Source organism: Corylus avellana, chromosome ca11 (assembly GCF_901000735.1).
Source record: "Corylus avellana chromosome ca11, CavTom2PMs-1.0".
Taxonomy (NCBI): domain Eukaryota; kingdom Viridiplantae; phylum Streptophyta; class Magnoliopsida; order Fagales; family Betulaceae; genus Corylus; species Corylus avellana.
This window is the reverse complement of record NC_081551.1, coordinates 4564262-4581765: the sequence shown is the minus strand read 5'-3', so window position 1 is coordinate 4581765 and position 17504 is coordinate 4564262. Positions and strand designations below refer to the sequence as shown.

At 34.3% G+C, this 17504-nt stretch overlaps 2 protein-coding genes across 2 annotated transcripts in view; both read right to left on the bottom strand.

The window, feature by feature from the left end:
* Positions 1–5950: 5950 nt before the first annotated feature.
* On the bottom strand, positions 5951–7225 carry LOC132166318 (FCS-Like Zinc finger 5-like). The gene is made up of 2 exons (XM_059577116.1): positions 6820–7225; positions 5951–6396 (listed from the first exon to the last, which is right to left on the bottom strand). Exons 1-2 carry the CDS (start codon positions 7140–7142, stop codon positions 6231–6233), a joined length of 489 nt encoding a protein of 162 aa, XP_059433099.1. The 5' UTR covers positions 7143–7225; the 3' UTR covers positions 5951–6230.
* A 7406-nt stretch (positions 7226–14631) lies between these two features.
* The window catches only part of LOC132166182 (uncharacterized), a 6332-nt gene continuing 3459 nt past the window's right edge, over positions 14632–17504 (bottom strand). The window contains exon 4 of the mRNA XM_059576959.1: positions 14632–15102. Within this exon, the coding sequence (XP_059432942.1) occupies positions 14851–15102 (252 nt within the window). The 3' untranslated portion in view covers positions 14632–14850. The remainder of the gene's footprint in view (positions 15103–17504) is intronic.

Here is a 17504-nt window from a genome sequence, read left to right as displayed (position 1 = left end):
ATCATTACCCTTTATAATTATATTATCTTTTGTTTTTGTTTTTTTTTGTTTTTCCTAAAAATAAAATACTTAAAAAAACTACCTATGAGTTTTTTTAAGTATAAAGGGTAATGATGCTATATATTACAAAATACTTTAAAAAAAAAAAAATACTTAAAAGAAATACTCGGAACTGTTTGTAAAATTAGATGGGCTGGCCCATGTAGGCCTGCTCAATATGGTGGTACAGGTCCAAGGAAAGAGGAGGCCCATCAGCCCATGGCAGGCACAAAAATCCGATTTTTCATCCCCAAAGTTATGATTTTTTCCCATGCTCCGAAACACAAGTCTCCCTCAGGCCTCAAGGATCAACACTCAAAAACCCCTTCAACCACTTAAAAAATCTCACTTGTTACTCACAGTACTTCTCAAATTAGTTAATTTGTAATTAATTGTGAATAAAATAGCAGAATGCATATCAAAAATAATGATCCGAGCTACAATTAATAAAACTACCTATGAGTTTTCACTCCACAACCCAAATCCTGGTGAAGACCTCTAACTTGCAACCTCACATTAGTACGTGTTAAACTATAAATATAGTACAAGTAGTTGATAAATATAGTACAAGTAGTTGCAGAAGGTATCTATGAGATTATAAATAATGAAGGTTGACTAAGATTCAATAGATTACAAATCAAATATCAAGAATAGAGATTCATAATTAAATATTCCATATTAATCACTTAATCAATCAAGCAGGTTGATGTTGTTCTTCCTTAACAAACGAGACAAAAAACATAAAAGTAGATAATAAATTATGCATAAAAATGGACTACATTTCTTTGAATTATAATCTATGTGAGCTTCCACTTGCTCAAATCATTGTTGAGATCAGAAAGTATGTTATAAATTGAAAATATGATGTGTGATAAAAGTTAGCAATTGATTAGTGGCAATTAATTAAGCCCATTCCTTTACTCGGCAGGAAGCTTTGCTGACCCCCAAAACCCCAACATTTAACCCTATAAAACTTTTCAAAGCAACCATAAAACAAACACTATCCTCCCACTCCCGGGAACATAAAAAGAAGCCTCCCATTTTTCAAATTTTTAGTAACATCCGGTTCGGGTTATATCGAGACATGTATATAAGAGTATATGTGTCAACTATAATTCGACTCATTTGATCAAATGAGTTAGATCTCTTAAACATTTCGTGTTGAATTCATATCAGATTTTCAAATCGTGTCAAAACTTGCATATCCGTCATATTAAAGAGAGTAGGTGAAAAAATTTCATTGCCTGTCCTGGCCTGCCTTATTGGCCCCGGTAGTGGGCCAAGTGGAGGGCCATTGACTGCATTAGAAAAATCACAGCAAATCTTTGGAGTTTTGATGTACAAGATTTGGTTTCAATATAATAACGCAGCTGAAAGAAATGATCTCCCTATAGTTTATAAATTGACTGATTCCACTGGGCTTAAAATATAAAATTGAAATGACTTTTTTCTTTGTAATGTTGTAGTAGCTCTTCTGTTTGTTTGATAAGCATTGTCCATCATGAAGCTGTTCTACTATCACAATACCAGGGCATGCTTTTGTTTTTGTTTTTGTTTTTGTTTTTTTTTTTAATTTTTATTTCTTTCATCAATGCAGAGTGGCCACCATCATTAATCCACTAAACACGACTGCTAATATATTCAAGTATTAAATAAAAATAAATAAATAAATAAAACTTTTGTAAAGTTCTTTTGTATGCAAATCATACAGCAAAGTTAGAAAGGGAAATCAACGATCTTTATAAATGAAGTCATGCTTGAGATTGATCTGAAAAATATGGCACTTAAAAGGATTTATATAAATATAGGGAAAAAGTAAATAAGTGATGTCATCTCTCAATTATGCTATCAAGTTGTGCATATATATCATAATGTTTATTCGGTGCTATTTGGAGAGAATTATAAATTATCATGAAACTTGTGATTTTTTTTTTGACATATTGATACAAGAGGAGGGAAATAAAGAATGAGATTTGAACTAATGACTTCTGCTTTATGAGGTGTTGTACACTGTGCAGCACCCATTTTCTCTACTATTTTTTCAACATGGATTTCATCCAAATCCCAACTTATACATTGCCATAGAATTTAGGGCTCTTTTTTTTTCCTAATCAAATAAGGAAAATGGTACATAAGGTGGGTTATTCCCATTCTTGATCCAAATTTAATAAAGAATGAGAAACCAGTTGAAAATGCTTCTGAACCCAAAGGTTGAAAACGGCCCATTGAAGTACATAATGTGCACAATAAAGTGCACTACAAATAAGGCAAATAATAAAAGAAATAGAGAAACAAAAGTACAATCTTGAACAGCTTGAAATGCAGCTTAGGGTTTACCAAAGGTAGCGGCAAACGAGAGACACGTGATTGCAGCATGGATAATTTTACTGTTAGAGAATCTAATAACCACAATTGCAAAGGAGAGACATTTCTTGACCATAATAGCAACACACAGCAGCAGAACAAATATCAAAGCATACCAAAACAAAGCCAAAAACCGAGTCTCTACCCAAAATACATCACAAAAACAGGGAGACTACTTACACATAACTACATAAAAAAAAAAAAAGACTAACAAAAAAACTACAAGAAACCCAAACCGAAGGGACACTGGAGCAAAGGAGGGCAGAGGCGGAGGTAGGCGGTCAAAGGATAGATCGGAAGAGCCATGCTTTACGGGTATTTTTTGTTTTTTGTTTTTGTTTGAAAAAATGTTCTAATATGACATAAATGTCTGTTTTAATTTTTTGTTTTTAAGAGTGTTATGTGTTTGAATTGTTTGTTAATGTTTTTTGTTTTGAAAAGTGGAAAAAATAGAAAGATAGAACACAAAAATTTTAACAAACAAAGTACATTTGACAGAAGAGCGTAACCAAGGGAGACCTACCCACTGGGAATTGCTCAGAAGGGACCTGGCTCAGCCTTATCAGAGTATCAGTAAAACTTAAAGCCGCTAATATTAATTAGGTTTGTGTGAATGATTCTCTATTGCAGAGAGTCGAACACACACCTTATTACATGTCCAATCTCATAAAAATTTCTTTAAGACCACCAAATCACCACCAATAGTGGTATTCCTATATATGTTTGAACATTGATTATGTGTTTATTATCGTATCAGTTTATATTATTGAAGATATCTTATCGAAACCCAAACAACTACAATCATGAACTGAGGTAGGAATTTCCTGTAGGGGGTCAAGGTGCACTGAATCTGGTTGAACCTTTGTACTATATGATGTATACACATCCAACCTGAATTTAATTCAGGCAATTCTACAGAACCTAACATCAAGTGTACTATATGAACTGACTCCAATTCATCTGGTATGTTTTACTTGTAATATTGTTATCCGACCATGAAAAAAAAACCGTAAAATCCGTTCAGGTATTTTACCTGGTTTGTAATTAGTTCTATGTGGTATCAAAATGAATTCAAAGGTCTTGATATATGCCAAAAAAAAAAAAATTTAGTCCCTACAACCAAATTTCGTCCACTGATTTAATAGATTTCGATAGCGTGAAACATTAGAGCCAATAAAATTATGACATATATCTTATTTAAGTAAGTGTCACACAATAAAATTTGTTAAATTAGTAAACATAACTTGACTGTAAAGAGTAAATTGTTTGTTGGCATACTTTAGAGACCTCTTAGTTCATTTACATACGATAATGAGCTAATTATAAATGAAGTAAATTTTTCTTAAAAAAAAAAAGAAAAAAATCCTCTTGTATCTTGCAATTGTATGATGCTCCCACTTCAATTGACTAGTAATAAATTAAGTTGCTTAAATCCGAAATGCCCAATAGGGGTAGATCTGAGAGTAAGACCTAAGAAGTGACAAAAAAGGATGGCAACTTTATGTGCATGCCAAGGGTCCCATTCAAGCATATTACCCCATCAATCAACAAAAAACTCCAAATCAATGGATCCCTTTCACTCTTAATTGGAACGTCCGTGCCAACCTGACACTGCCACAGATTTTCCGGCTCTTTCTTACTCCTATTAAAAACACCCAAGTTTTGAAAGACTTAAAGAAAAAAATAAAAACCCCAATTCTACGCTGCTACAATCAATTTTGTTGGCAGTACTTTCGATTATTTTCTCTGTTTCCGAGAATTTCTTATGGAGTGTCGAGATTAGATTTATCTTTGTGATTTGAATGTTGTAGTTTATGTTTTGTAATTATGCCGTTTGTTTATACTTATTCCTACTCATTTATAAAAACAAAAACAAAAGGAAAAAAATAAAAATACACTTCGGCTCTGAATTATCACTCATTTTGCATTTACACCTCTAAATTTTAAAAAGTGACATTAGGACCTTCCATATCACTACATCAAATTAGACTTTTTTTTTTTTTTTTCTTCTAAAAATATCCTTAAATTTATTTATAAAAAAATAAAAAACTAAATACACTAAAAAGGGTCGTGGCCCTTTTCATATTAGCCCCCTCAATTTTTTTTTTCTTTTTCAAATGATTATTTTGTATATATTTTTAATTTTATTTATTAGTAACTTCAACGGTGTTTTAGGAGAAAAATGAAAAAAAAAAAAATGTGTAATTTGACATACACAATGGTAATATTTGAAGCTTCGATATTACTTTTTAAAGTTTTATAGCGTAATTACAAATTAGATGAAATATATTTTTGAAAAAAAAGAAAAAGAAAAGTAAATTTGTAAAAATGAAGATGACCATCATTTTGTTTTTATTTATTTTTTGTAGACCAGAATTAAGCAGCTGTCAGTAGATTTTGCAAGTACAGATAAGTTTGTGAGGTTGGAGACTAGCGAAAGAAAAAAGTGCCAAAAGTTGGGACCAATTTTAAAGTGCATGGACCGTCAGTAAATACTTATAAAGAAGAAAGCTAGGAGCCACAAGATTAATTTGTTCAAAATTATGTTGGGATTTGCATCACCGACCGACGTCGTACCAACGTTAAAATGTCTATCTTCTTTCAAGTGGAGGGGCCATTTCTCTTTCAGAGTCGTAAATGCCATTTTCAACTCCAAGAGAAATAAAGTTGCAGGTGCTTGCTAGGATTCACTCTCAATAAAGTCTCCATATCTTTCTACTCAATTGATATCTTGCAAAGCATCTTCATTTATTTGCTCAATCTATTTGGCATCCTCTTCCTACAGGTTCTATGAAGATTAATTTTGATGTTGCTACTAATGCTTATTTTTCAGTCACTGCTGCTGTCTTAAACAACTCATCGGATGACATTATCTCCGCATTCACCAAAAAATTGCTTTCCACTGACGTGAACAAGCTAGGGAAAATCCATGGCTGCTTTTACAGGGATTGATTTTGCTATCTTACAAGGCTGCAACAATTTGTTGATTGAGGATGACTTTTTGGTTTTCATCTTAGCTATTAACAATCAGAATCTCTTCACCGAATGAACCATTGCTCCAATCATCGTCGACATTCAGTTAAAACTTCAGCATTTTTAAGTTTGGAATGTTACAAAAGTTTCTAGAAGTGCAAACTTTCGTACGCACCACCTCACCAAGTGGGCCGTTACCAACCTTACGTGTTTGGAAGCATTCCCAATTCTTCTTCCATCTTATATTCCATTAGAATTAATAGTGGGAAGGATTCTCTTATATAACCATTCCCTTTTGTTTGTATTTGCTAAAAAAAAAAAATGATATCTTGCAAGACTTTAGAAATATTGCCAATTATTACACGTCCAATATTTAATTAAAATAAAGCTAAATTAATTGTTCTAGTACTATGTACCGAAAAGTCAGGACCAGAATTCAAAAACTGTGCATGTTAAATCACTTTTTATCTCAAAAGTTTGAACTCGAATTCAGAACCGAATTGGTGTAAATTTCCACATATGATGAAGAACAAACTCTCAAGTAAAGGGGAGAAAATCGAAGAAAGTTTGTGTGTGTATGGATGTGAGAATTCCATTTGAAAGGAGCAGGATCTGCTAACATTAGCCACCATACAAAGATCGATAACAGCACTGAAGCCTTTTTGTACAATTTTATACATTAGTAACCGTTGGATTATTAACGTGTATTCACGTAGATAATTACGGGGGGAAATGGAGGAGAAGATGGATTGCATTGATGTCTCCCTCTCTCTCTCTCTCTCTCTCTATACATATATATATATATATATATCTTTCAAGCTCGCCGTTATCGATCTCTCCACTACCTCTCCCTTTTAAGCGGCGGCCACCGTCTCGCTCTTGCTCGACGCCTTGGCCGACGCCGTGGAAGGTGACCCGTGGCGGCCGTCTTTCTTTGACGCCACGGTGCACTTCTCTTTTCTCTCGTCTTGCTTCATCTGTTGCTCCCTGCACTCTAAACTACAAAACGCCGTATCCCCCCTGTAAATATTATTCACCAAAAACAACAAAAAACAAAAAAAACAAAAATCATTAAAGTAATGCAACCAACACGAACCCTAATACTATAATCTGTCATACAATTAAGAAATCAAACTCAGAGAGAGAGAGAGACACACACACAGGGAAGTAACATAGAAATAATAAAAGTCTGAGATTCGAGAAACATTTTTTATTTTATTATATGAATCAATATAGAATTTTCCCGAGTTGAGATTTTATTTTCACAAGATTCTTGTCTATAAAGGATAGCTGCTGTAATTAATTGGCATGTATACAAATCTTGAACAACGGAATTAAAGGAATCATTTAAGGTGGGGATAACAAAACTCTTCAACAAGATCTCAACGATAAAACTAAAGTTTTGTGATAAAGGTTGGAAAAGAGAAAAGCAAAAAAATATACCTATACATGTAGATGTCACGGCCAGGTGCCAGGCGACGTTTACAGAGGCCGCACGTGTGAAGAAAGTGAGCGGTGTCGATGAAATGATCACCGGAGTTCCTCCTCTGGATCGATCTCGGTGACGTCATCGGCGACAAACGTTGGTCGTATCCTCCATTGGGAACGAAGTTCATGTTGTGAGCTACGGGCGCTTCTGCTGGGCCCGCAGCTGTTGTATACTGATCGGACGGTTCCTGAGGTTCCAAGACGGTAGGATCGACGGTGATCCCAGACATGCTCGCTGTTCTCTTGATTGGAGGGCGTGGACGCTTCCCAAGCAACATCTTCTTCTCTACTATGGACAAAAACACAGAGAGCGAGAGAGAGAGAGAGAGAGAGAGAGTGAGAGGACTGAGGGAGTGAGAATGGAAGGTGGGCGTGAAGATAAACGGAATGCGAGGAGGCTGAGAGCTGATCTGGGCCGTTGCTTGCAGGCACCAAGTACAAGAAGTCCACATCACGCTTCTTCTACCCTTTTAATGCTCTTCTTGTCTTCTTCTTTTTCTTTTTTCTTTTTTCTTTTTTTAATTTTTTAATTTGGCTTTATTTTATTTCTTTATTTCTTTTGCTTTTCTTTTTCTTTTTATTACATATTTAGTTGGGTCCAGGTTATATTATAATTTGGTGTTAAGAAAAACCATAATTACCAAGGTCCAATATTTTTTTAAAACGTATGTATACTCCTCTCTTATTCTAGTGATAATGCATGTGATAATGTCGAATTAGGATTCTCGGTAAATAATTAGATGTTATCCAATTCAAATGAACTGGAGGGGATCCTGTTCCGATAATGTCCATCAACCCTTAAATCAACATTTATTAAAAAAATTCAAAAGTTAATCGGCACTTAAGATAATGTCACAGTGAACAATCCTGATTTTTAGTACTATTCAAATGTTAACGTACTTTTACTACCATATCATCTACTTGTATGGTTAAATAGAGAAATGCTAAAATTTAATAAAAAATTCACATTTTGCCCATAAAAATTCAAGTGGCAAGATGTCACATCATATTTTTTTGTGAAGAGAAAAAAATCAAACAAAAAGAAGATGATGTGGCATTTTGCCACATTAACTTTTATGGACAAAATATAAAGTTTTTATTAAATTCTAGCATATTTCGGTTAAATAACATGAGGGATGATAGAAACTCAACTATTTTGTCCAACAAATGTCCAACTTTTGCCTTCTTTTGTAATTTTTTTTTTTTTAAAAAAAAAAAAAGAAAAAAATGTCTGAAGCAATTATATTTATTTTTGGTCATTCTTTTTTTTTTTTGTTGGAATTTTTTAAAAATGAAAAATACCAAAAATAGATATTACTGCTCCAGACATTTTTTTTTAAAATTTTTTTTTTTCCAATTACAAAAGAAGGCAAAAGTTGAACATTTATTGGGCAAAATAGTTGGGCCTTTAACATTTCCCAAATAACATTACTCTATTTTTTAAAGGATAAAATTTTTATCAAACCTACATTCCATGAAAAGATAATTATGCTTTCATCATATCAAATCCAAATTTAACGACAAAATGAGAAGGAAAAAAAGAAAAAGAAAAAAGAATTCTCTGAGAGTTGAATCCAAATTTGATTGGATTCTTAGTTTCAGCGAATTTGGATGGCATTGAAACTCTGTCTTAACACATGGATAAACCCCATGATCGAAGAGGTCCTTTTTGGATAACTCTTTGAGGGGTCGAAGGCACATAATTCATAATTGTGCACCCCAATAGTTGGCCCCACATTTTTACTATAATTAAGAACCGTGCATAAATCCCATAATACGGTAAATGTTCCAAAAGGAGTCAACTTTACAGCATATCAATTTGATTATTATTATTATTATTATTGGTTCATATGCCACGATTTTTTTAATCTAAATTGTTTCTCAAAGTTGTCCAACATTTCTTGATTTGTTCAAACCATTAAACCAAAGTAATTAAGTTTGTTTAAGCCAATTGGGTGGTGGTTTTCCAAGTTGAATTAGTCTAAATTATGTTCACATTTCAGAAATATTGAAGGGCATTAGGGGTCCAATGATGAACTGGTCGACTGATACTGTCTACCATATATTAATTAAAAGATAAACTAATTAAAATGATATTCAAGCTAGGTGGAGTGCACACCTTGGGCTATGACGTAATTAGGTTTTATATATTATAATATAAAATAATAATCATAGTAACAAATGACATAATAAAGGTAGCATGGATTGGAATTTGGAACTATTATTTGACCCCACCCCACCCCCCATTTATTTTTTTCTTAGCATGAAGTGGTGGTGATGACACCGTAGAAAAGGGTATGTTTTCTGAGAGCTGGTGAGCATTTTTGGTGGAAGGAGAAGAAGAAAGGTGAGAGAGTGAGAAGAGGGTTGTGTTAGAGGATATGTAAGTTTGTCCCATATTGCTTATGTATGAGACTAGTCTCTTTTTTTGGCTTTGATATGATGAAAAAATTCATAATATATACGGTATAATATGAAATAAATGAAAGAGAGAATCAAAAGACATAGATATTATAGTGGTTCGGCATATAGTTTATATTCACACGCTAAAGGCTTATAAACTACATTTTGTTTTTATTGAGTGGTTTGATAGTACATATATAAAAATCAAGAAAAAGAGATTTTCATACATAAGCAATGTGGACAAACTCACACATTTTTAACATGTTGAGGGAGATGGAGGGTGGACAAGAAACAGTGTGTTTAAGTGGACAAATGGTTGGACAGCCATGAGAGATGAGCCCCAAGAATGCTTTTTCTCTTTAGTAGATGAGAGTGAGAGATCGATGTATCATGTCTGGCACTTTTTTTTTTTTTTTTCATAGCAGCAGATGTCTGGCACTTATTCGTGATATGGTAAAATTCTATTCCAAACTCTTAGGGCATTTGTACGGGAGAAAAAAAGGATTACCCCACCACTCAAAAACCTCTCTCTCTCTCTCTCTCTCTCATTCATGTGATTCTGATTTTTATATTACAACTGATTAAAATGGATGAGAAAAAGAGTTTAAATAACAATTTATTATTATTATATAGTTTTGTATGTTAATACGTTTTGGGTGGTATTTTTTGTTTTAGGTTTGAAAAAGTGTTTTGACGTGTTATGAAGGTAAAAACTAATTGAAAAAAGTTCACTTATGATCAGTACCCTTGATTTTTCATCACTTTTGCAATCAAATTCTCATTGAATCAAATGGTTTAATGAGTAAAATTTCTAAAATACTCTGAAAATGTTTATAAAATTACAAAAATTCATTCGATTTGGATGGGGGTATTTTGGAGATTTAACTTCCTCCATTAAGATTTAACACTCAATTTGGACGGGAAAGTTAACATTAATGCAAACTTCCGAAAGACGGTAACTCAAAATTGACACTTTTTAAAGTTTAAAGGTATGATTACAAAATTAATGAAAGATCAAGAGAGAGGTAGGTGAAGTTTTTCGAAACTATTTACGTTTTTAAGAGTGTTTTGTGTTTGAGTTATTTGTTAATGTTTATGTTTTGAGAAGAAAAAACAAAGACAGGAAACAATAATTTTAACAAACGGACCTTCTAGATTTTGTTTTTTTATATAATTATTTTTCCTGAAAAAAGGAATTGAATCCAAAATCTAATCAACCTATTACTACCAATGGCCTTGATAATAAAACGTTTATGAAGGGAAATGAAAACAAAGAAAAATGTGTAGTATTGGTAATAAATAATTGCCTTTAGGTATTGATTACATGGGAAACGTCCTGAGAAGTTTTTGAATGAATCAAGATTGTAAGACACACTACATTCTTTCATTTTCCAATAGTTGCAACTCAATCAAGAGAAGCAATCCTTGAAAGGGTTGTTTCTATGCCTTACCACCCATGGGAGACAATTGTATGGTTGAGAGTGTACATTTTTATAGTGTAATCACCCACACACAAGCTTTCATCCCTTATTTGAGCACACTATATATATAATAGTGGTCAATAAGATTTCCAATTATACATTATTACCATTGGTACCAAAAAAAATTTCCCATGCCATTTGTCGATCATATGGAATACCTACAGATTAGTGTCAGATCGTGACATGGTCCCACGTGCACATACTTTTGTCACTTCCTTATCTGAATGCACCCTTTATCATATGCTCTCTTACGTCAACAGATTATGGGCGACTTAGTTTCACTATTTTTATTATGAATGTCATCAATTCCCTGTGGCTTGGAGCATAGTCCACACTTATAATACCACCATTGATGACTTTAGACGAACACATAACCTAGGTGTTTGACTTGCATCAAACATTCGATCAAGAACTTTAAACTAAACGAGCATAAATTTTACCCAGTTTTATTATGGTGCATATTTCTAACGCTCACTAATAATTATACATTATTTATAATTACCATGAAGCGCTATTGTTACTCCTTTATTATAAACTTGTAGCGAAAAATTTGCTTTTTTTTTTTTTATTATTATTATTAAAAAAAAAAAAAGAACTATAACATTACGCATATGAATATATTTATAATATATTTTATATATTATTTTTGTTGTTATTGAAAATTATAATATATTTATAATTTGAACCATGCTCAAGTGGTTGCCATGCATGTGAAAAAACAAGAAAATGAAGCCCAACTTGCATCAATCGATCGGTTTCTACTTCCTAACATATATCTCAGCATTAATTATGTGAATTCATTTTATCATCCTATACAGAAATGCATAGGGAAAATGTGAGGTTGTAAATTGAGTCTAAGAGATGAAAGTGATAACATCCATTACAAATAAATAAAGAAAGAAGAAGATAAACCGGCAGCCTGCTCACTGCTAGTGGTGATTCATTTTCTGCATTTTTCTTCATTTTTATTTGTTTATAGAAATATTTTCAGCATCAATTATGTGCACTTTCTGTCAATTAATGGGCCCCTGTGGCCCCCATTTTCTGTAGTTTCTTCTCATAATTCAAAATATAAATATATGGAAGAAAAAAAAAAAATTGAATAGTGAATTTTTTTTTTTTTTTTAAACATGATAAACCAAACCAATCGGGGCATGTAGGTGCGTCATGTGATGGACCCACCAACATATTATGCTCCAAATCATATATACAGGTGTCAAATCCTCCCGAGCATAGTCTACATCCTTTTCTACCTTTGAATTTTTTTTATTTGGTTTTATTCTTCTTTAATGATAAAACTTTGTCCTATCATTGTGATTACTTATTGTTAAACCAATTACATTAAGCCCTTAAATCAGACCCACACTTGTACCTATGAATCCTTTATATTAAAATACATACTTTTCTGACAAACTATTTCACAAAATTTCATATATATAAATCTATCAAAATATGTATCACGTACACATGAATTTATCCTCTACATTTGACATGCTGAGCACACAAATATCTCTTTGGATAATAATACTATTGTTATAATATAAATTAAATGATTAAATTTATTAAATTTTTGAGATAAGTGACGTTCAAATTTTGTCTCTGTCAATTCACCAATCATTTCAATTAAATTTTAGGGTCTGCCTTATAAAAGAAGAGTTTGAGTTCACATGTAAGCAATAGTGTTAGAATATAAATTAAATTATTAAATTCATCATTTCTTATCGGTCCCACTACATTGAAGATAACTGCACAAACTTACTACATGGAGAATAACTCCCACTACATAGAAAATAATTGCATTTTCACACTCAGCCCAGATATACTGTATAGCCCGAATTAATTCTCTCACTTCTCCCACTTTCCATTTAGTTTCTATTGAAGAATTATTACTAATTAGTAATAATTCTAGTTCTTAAGTTATAACTTAAGAATTGAAAGCTTCTCTAGTTCTCCAGGACAACAATTTTCGATAACTCTTTCTCTTGTTTTGCAAGTGAGTTGTCGTTGGTCCGACGGTCGAAAAAATTGCTTCAACAGATGGATTAATCTCTTTTTTACCATGGAAACCTATCAAAGATGCTTAGGTGAATGGCATGGTAAAAAAAAAGAAAGAAAGAAAGAAAGAAAGAACAGTTTTTACCCTTAAGCTCGAGTAGTGTTGCTGTGTTGGTAGAGTAGTTGCTGAGTAATGAGTATAGAGAGAAATACAAGATACGAAGAGGGGGCAGAAAAGGGTTAACAGGTGTGTGGTTGTAGAGAAAGATGTTTTGAATTTGAGTGAGTAGTAATAATTGATGTTTCCTACCACCTTAAAAGAAGGGATGGAGAAGGGGGGGCCATGATGGCTGCATAAAGGACACAGTCCCTCATGCCATCGACTCCCACTACAGATTATGGGGCAAACTTAACCCTCATGCACTCATCACGCACATAATTGGGAGGCAAAACATGGACCCCCGCACCTATTTTCACTTTCTACCACCTTTTTGCTTTTACTCCTCACCTCCTCCTCCTCCTCCTCTTCTTCTTCAATTCTTCTAGGAGCTCTGAAAGAGTGTCATCATCCATTGTCTAATGTATAAATATGAGACAACTCACAAACTCAATACAAGTTAAAAAATTTGATTCGTTTAATTAAATGAGATTGAATAAGATTGATAATATAATCTTATTTTTATGACTTAATACGACTCAAACCTGATACGTGACATTTAGAATGGTAATTTTTGGCATAAGCCACAAATCCAACACAAAATTAGCGGGTTAAGATTGAGGAATCTAATCCGTTTAATTAAATAAGTCGAGTTGAGATTTCATACGACTCGAACCCAACACGCAAACACAAATTTCACTCTTAGAGCATGTTTGAAATTGTGTTTTTGAAATAAAGCTTTTAAATAAAAAACGCTTTTTGGCAAAAACTTCGTTTTTAAGCTTTTACTGAAAGTGCATTTTGGTCATTTTTTGATTTTTTGACCCTTAAAAGCGCTTTCAATTTTTTTTTTTTTTTTCAAACGAACTTTTTGGATGTTAAATACACTCTTAGACTCTCAAACACACACCTAAAGAGGCCCTAAAGTAATTTAAGGAGTCCTGGGATATTGTTGGTGAACAAGCTAGTATATGCTTTATGACTCAACCTTAGGTTTTTTTTTTTTTTTTTTTTTTCCGGCGATGGAGGGGCTGAGTCAACTCCTATCTTCAATAGCGGAATCTTTTCCCTAATTAATTAAATGGAAGTTCGCTTTTTTTATTTTTTTTATTTTTTTATTTTTTTTTAAGCTATGGACAATATTCGTATTCCTTAATTTATTTCTATGAGATGTTAATATTTCATCTACATTTTCAATCTGCTGAGAGGAAGTCCATCGTACCTCAAGTTTGGTGCATTTGAATGGACAATAATAATTGCTAAGAAGGAACCAACCATACTAGCACCATTGTCTTGAATAATAATAATAACAACAACAATAATAATAGCTTTGCCATATGTCCTAACAGGTAAATGACAGGAGTATATTGACTTGTATTGTTAATGCACCGAAGCCCACAAGTTTGTCTTCAGGGTAGTTGGCTGCTCAACACTAATAGTGCACTACGTTTGATTCTGTTTCTTGTTTCTTAGCAGACAACGAAGATGGCCTATTTTGAGGGGAAAAAAAGTTCATTTTATGTATGGAATGGGCCCATCTAGCCCTTCACCCGTGGGCTGACCCACTTAATGTTCCTCGTTCATGACTTAAACATTGGAGGTGGTGTCGCAACCCCCAACGGCGCATCATTCTAACCTTTGATTGTCTCGCAGGATTCCTGTATTGCGGGTTGGTTGTGGGTAGTCGCTGTATTAACAATGTATATCTTGTAAAGGAGAGAAAATGTGCCAAAGAGTGCAAAAAGTTTTCAATGCTGAGCCTTTAGTACCAAAAGAAATTTACACATCTCAATGAAGTCCACATGTAACGATAATCAAATGCAATGACTTCAAAATTTGGAAGCCATGGAGTTTCAATTCAGAAGAGGAGCAACAAAAAAGGTAAAAGGAAACGAAGAAACGACATGTGACGAGGCAAATGAGAAACAGAAGCATTACAAAATGGGCACATCAGCCGCTCCCTGTAGCCATCAAGAACTCTCCCTCACAGACCACCTCACCTCCAACATATGCTTTCCCTTCCATCTTTGCTATGCCAAACCGCTTTTGCAGCTTAACAAGTGTCATTCTCATAACCAAAGTGTCTCCGGCGATCACCGGCTTCCGAAACCTCACTTTATCAATTCCTGCAAAGAAGAAATTTTCGCGGGAGCCTCCCACTTCGGGCTGCAGCATAACCAGACCTCCAACTTGGGCCATTGCCTGTACCCAACAACCGCATTTTCATTAGTACTAAGCTAAAGTGTTTGTATCATGGTTCACGTGAAACTCCAATAAATGGAGGCATACAAATCTAAATGGTCTGGCCAAGATCACCAGAAATCAACTATGATCCTAGTGAAAGATTAAAAGAAGCAGCCAATCATATATATAATTTACTTAGACGTAAGATGGAAACTATACCTCTCACTCAAAAGAGTGGAAAAAAAAGCAAAAGAAAAGAAAAAAACAAAAACAAAAACAACACACTCCTTATTGTGGCAGGTTATTCAAAATTAGTTTCAGTATCCATAGCTGCTCAAGTTCTTTAGATCCAAAAACCAGAAGAAGAGCAGCAGTTTATTGTACCATGTTAACCTCAGCAATAGAGTCATGCCACTCAAAAATAATTCCAAATGAGAGAGAGCAGAAGATGTACAATCAGAAAGCATGCCATCTGAAATAAGTTCAAAGCTATGATCAGTGGTTATCATGTTTCAGAACAGACACAAGGTGTCAAATACGGCAACTCCCAAAAATCTAGACAGAAGTCACTGCTACAGTATGTCTTTCTACGAATCTAAAATATTAATCAACCACTGTCATCTATGTCAACTTTAGGTTTATGAGTAAGAACTATAAATAGTAACACAAATATCGAAATAATACTATGTAGAAGTTTTTTGACACAAATAATTCTTTTAAGGAAAATGAAGGAACATTTTTCTGTTGCTGTCAAGTATGGGACACAGCTTAACAGTCAGGTTTAAGAGGACCATGTTTTCAATAGAATAAGTGGACCAGCTTAACATGCCTCCTCTAGGCATGGAAAAGGCAAGGCTCACGCTTTTTAGCGTGAGTGTGTTAGGTTGAGAGCTTTTGGTGTTTTGTGGGTTTGGGTTTGAGGACTTGCTTTTTCGTGGGTTTTTGGTTGTGTTGTTGGGGTTTTTCTTGTGCTTGCTCTTGTTAGGTGTTGTTGTATACTACTTGTGTACTTAAGGACACCTTAATCTTTCAATAAAATTTCCTTTACTTATAAAAAACAAAACAAAACAAAAAAAAAATGTTCTAGGTTTAATGTCTAAGACCCATCCAATTTTTTTTAATGATGTATATATCAAAAAAAAGCGCAATGTGCCTCTAAGTACATAGAAAGTATACCAAGAAAAACCCATACAAAAACCCACAAAAAGAAAACCCTAAAAACCAAAGAATCCTAAAGAAACCTTATGCCCCAAAACCCTAAATACAATTGACCGTACTAGAGTCACGGCCTCTAGCCTCAAAATTAATGGAGCATTCCAAATTTTTGAGCTCCCTCTTCCCCTTGACCTTTGGAGCAATAACTTCATTTTTGGGCTCCCGCTCCTCTTCAATGACTGAAAAAATATTCAAAAGACTTTTCTCGTCACCTCCACAAGCAAACCCACAATGGAAGCAAACTTCACCACATCGAGCACCACCTTGGAATAGCCCTCCACCCACTCCACTGGAATTTCTGCCACAACCTCGGCTAGCAACTTATTGTTCTTATTCTTATGCAGCTGCTTAGCTATCTTATCCTTCACTCTCTGGGAATACCCTAGTTGAGACTTGGAGACGGGAATAAATAGGAATACCACTCTTCGTCATGCGAGGATAAGGTTGGCGAAGTCTCATACCCAGCTTAGCCGCCCCATGGGAACTGTCATCCTTAGAACCCTGAATTGACGAGGATGCCACCTTCACCATAGGCGGATTCTCGACCCTAAAAACCCCCGTCGGATCAAACCTTTCGCTGGTGCAGGGTGCCTATCAGTCTTAACAGGAGCTTCCTCCGTCGCCAAAGAAGCATAAGCCCCCACCGGAGAAACAGAATCACCCGCCATAGAAAAAGAACCTCCCTTACCCTGCACAGTGGGTTCGCCGGAGAAATAGAAGGATAAAGGGACCATGTTTGTTTATCAATCAATATGACTATCCTCTTAACCCCAAAGATCTGATAACAAACAAGTACATCTAAGACTAAACCATGTACCAGAACCTTGTTCCAAGTGATAGCAATACCCATGTCTGGGTTTATGGTACTCAAATTTCAGCTTATGGAGAGGTCTCTCGGACCCTGTACCACAACCTTGTTCCAAGTGATGGCAACACCTGTGTCTGTGTTCATGGTCCTCACATTTCAGCTTACAGAGAGGTCTCCCTCTCAGACACCCTCTTTCTATGCTAAAAATCAATATTCAACCTCAAACATACACACTTGTTTATGCACAACATTGGTAGGAGAGATGGGATGGTTAAAGTACATAAAAACTAGGAGAGATGAAATAGTGGAAGAAGACAAGGTTACTGTTTTGCAATTGATGAACTTCAAAAGGGTGGTAAAAGCTTTGTTGTATGACACCAAGAAATGAAACTTAATA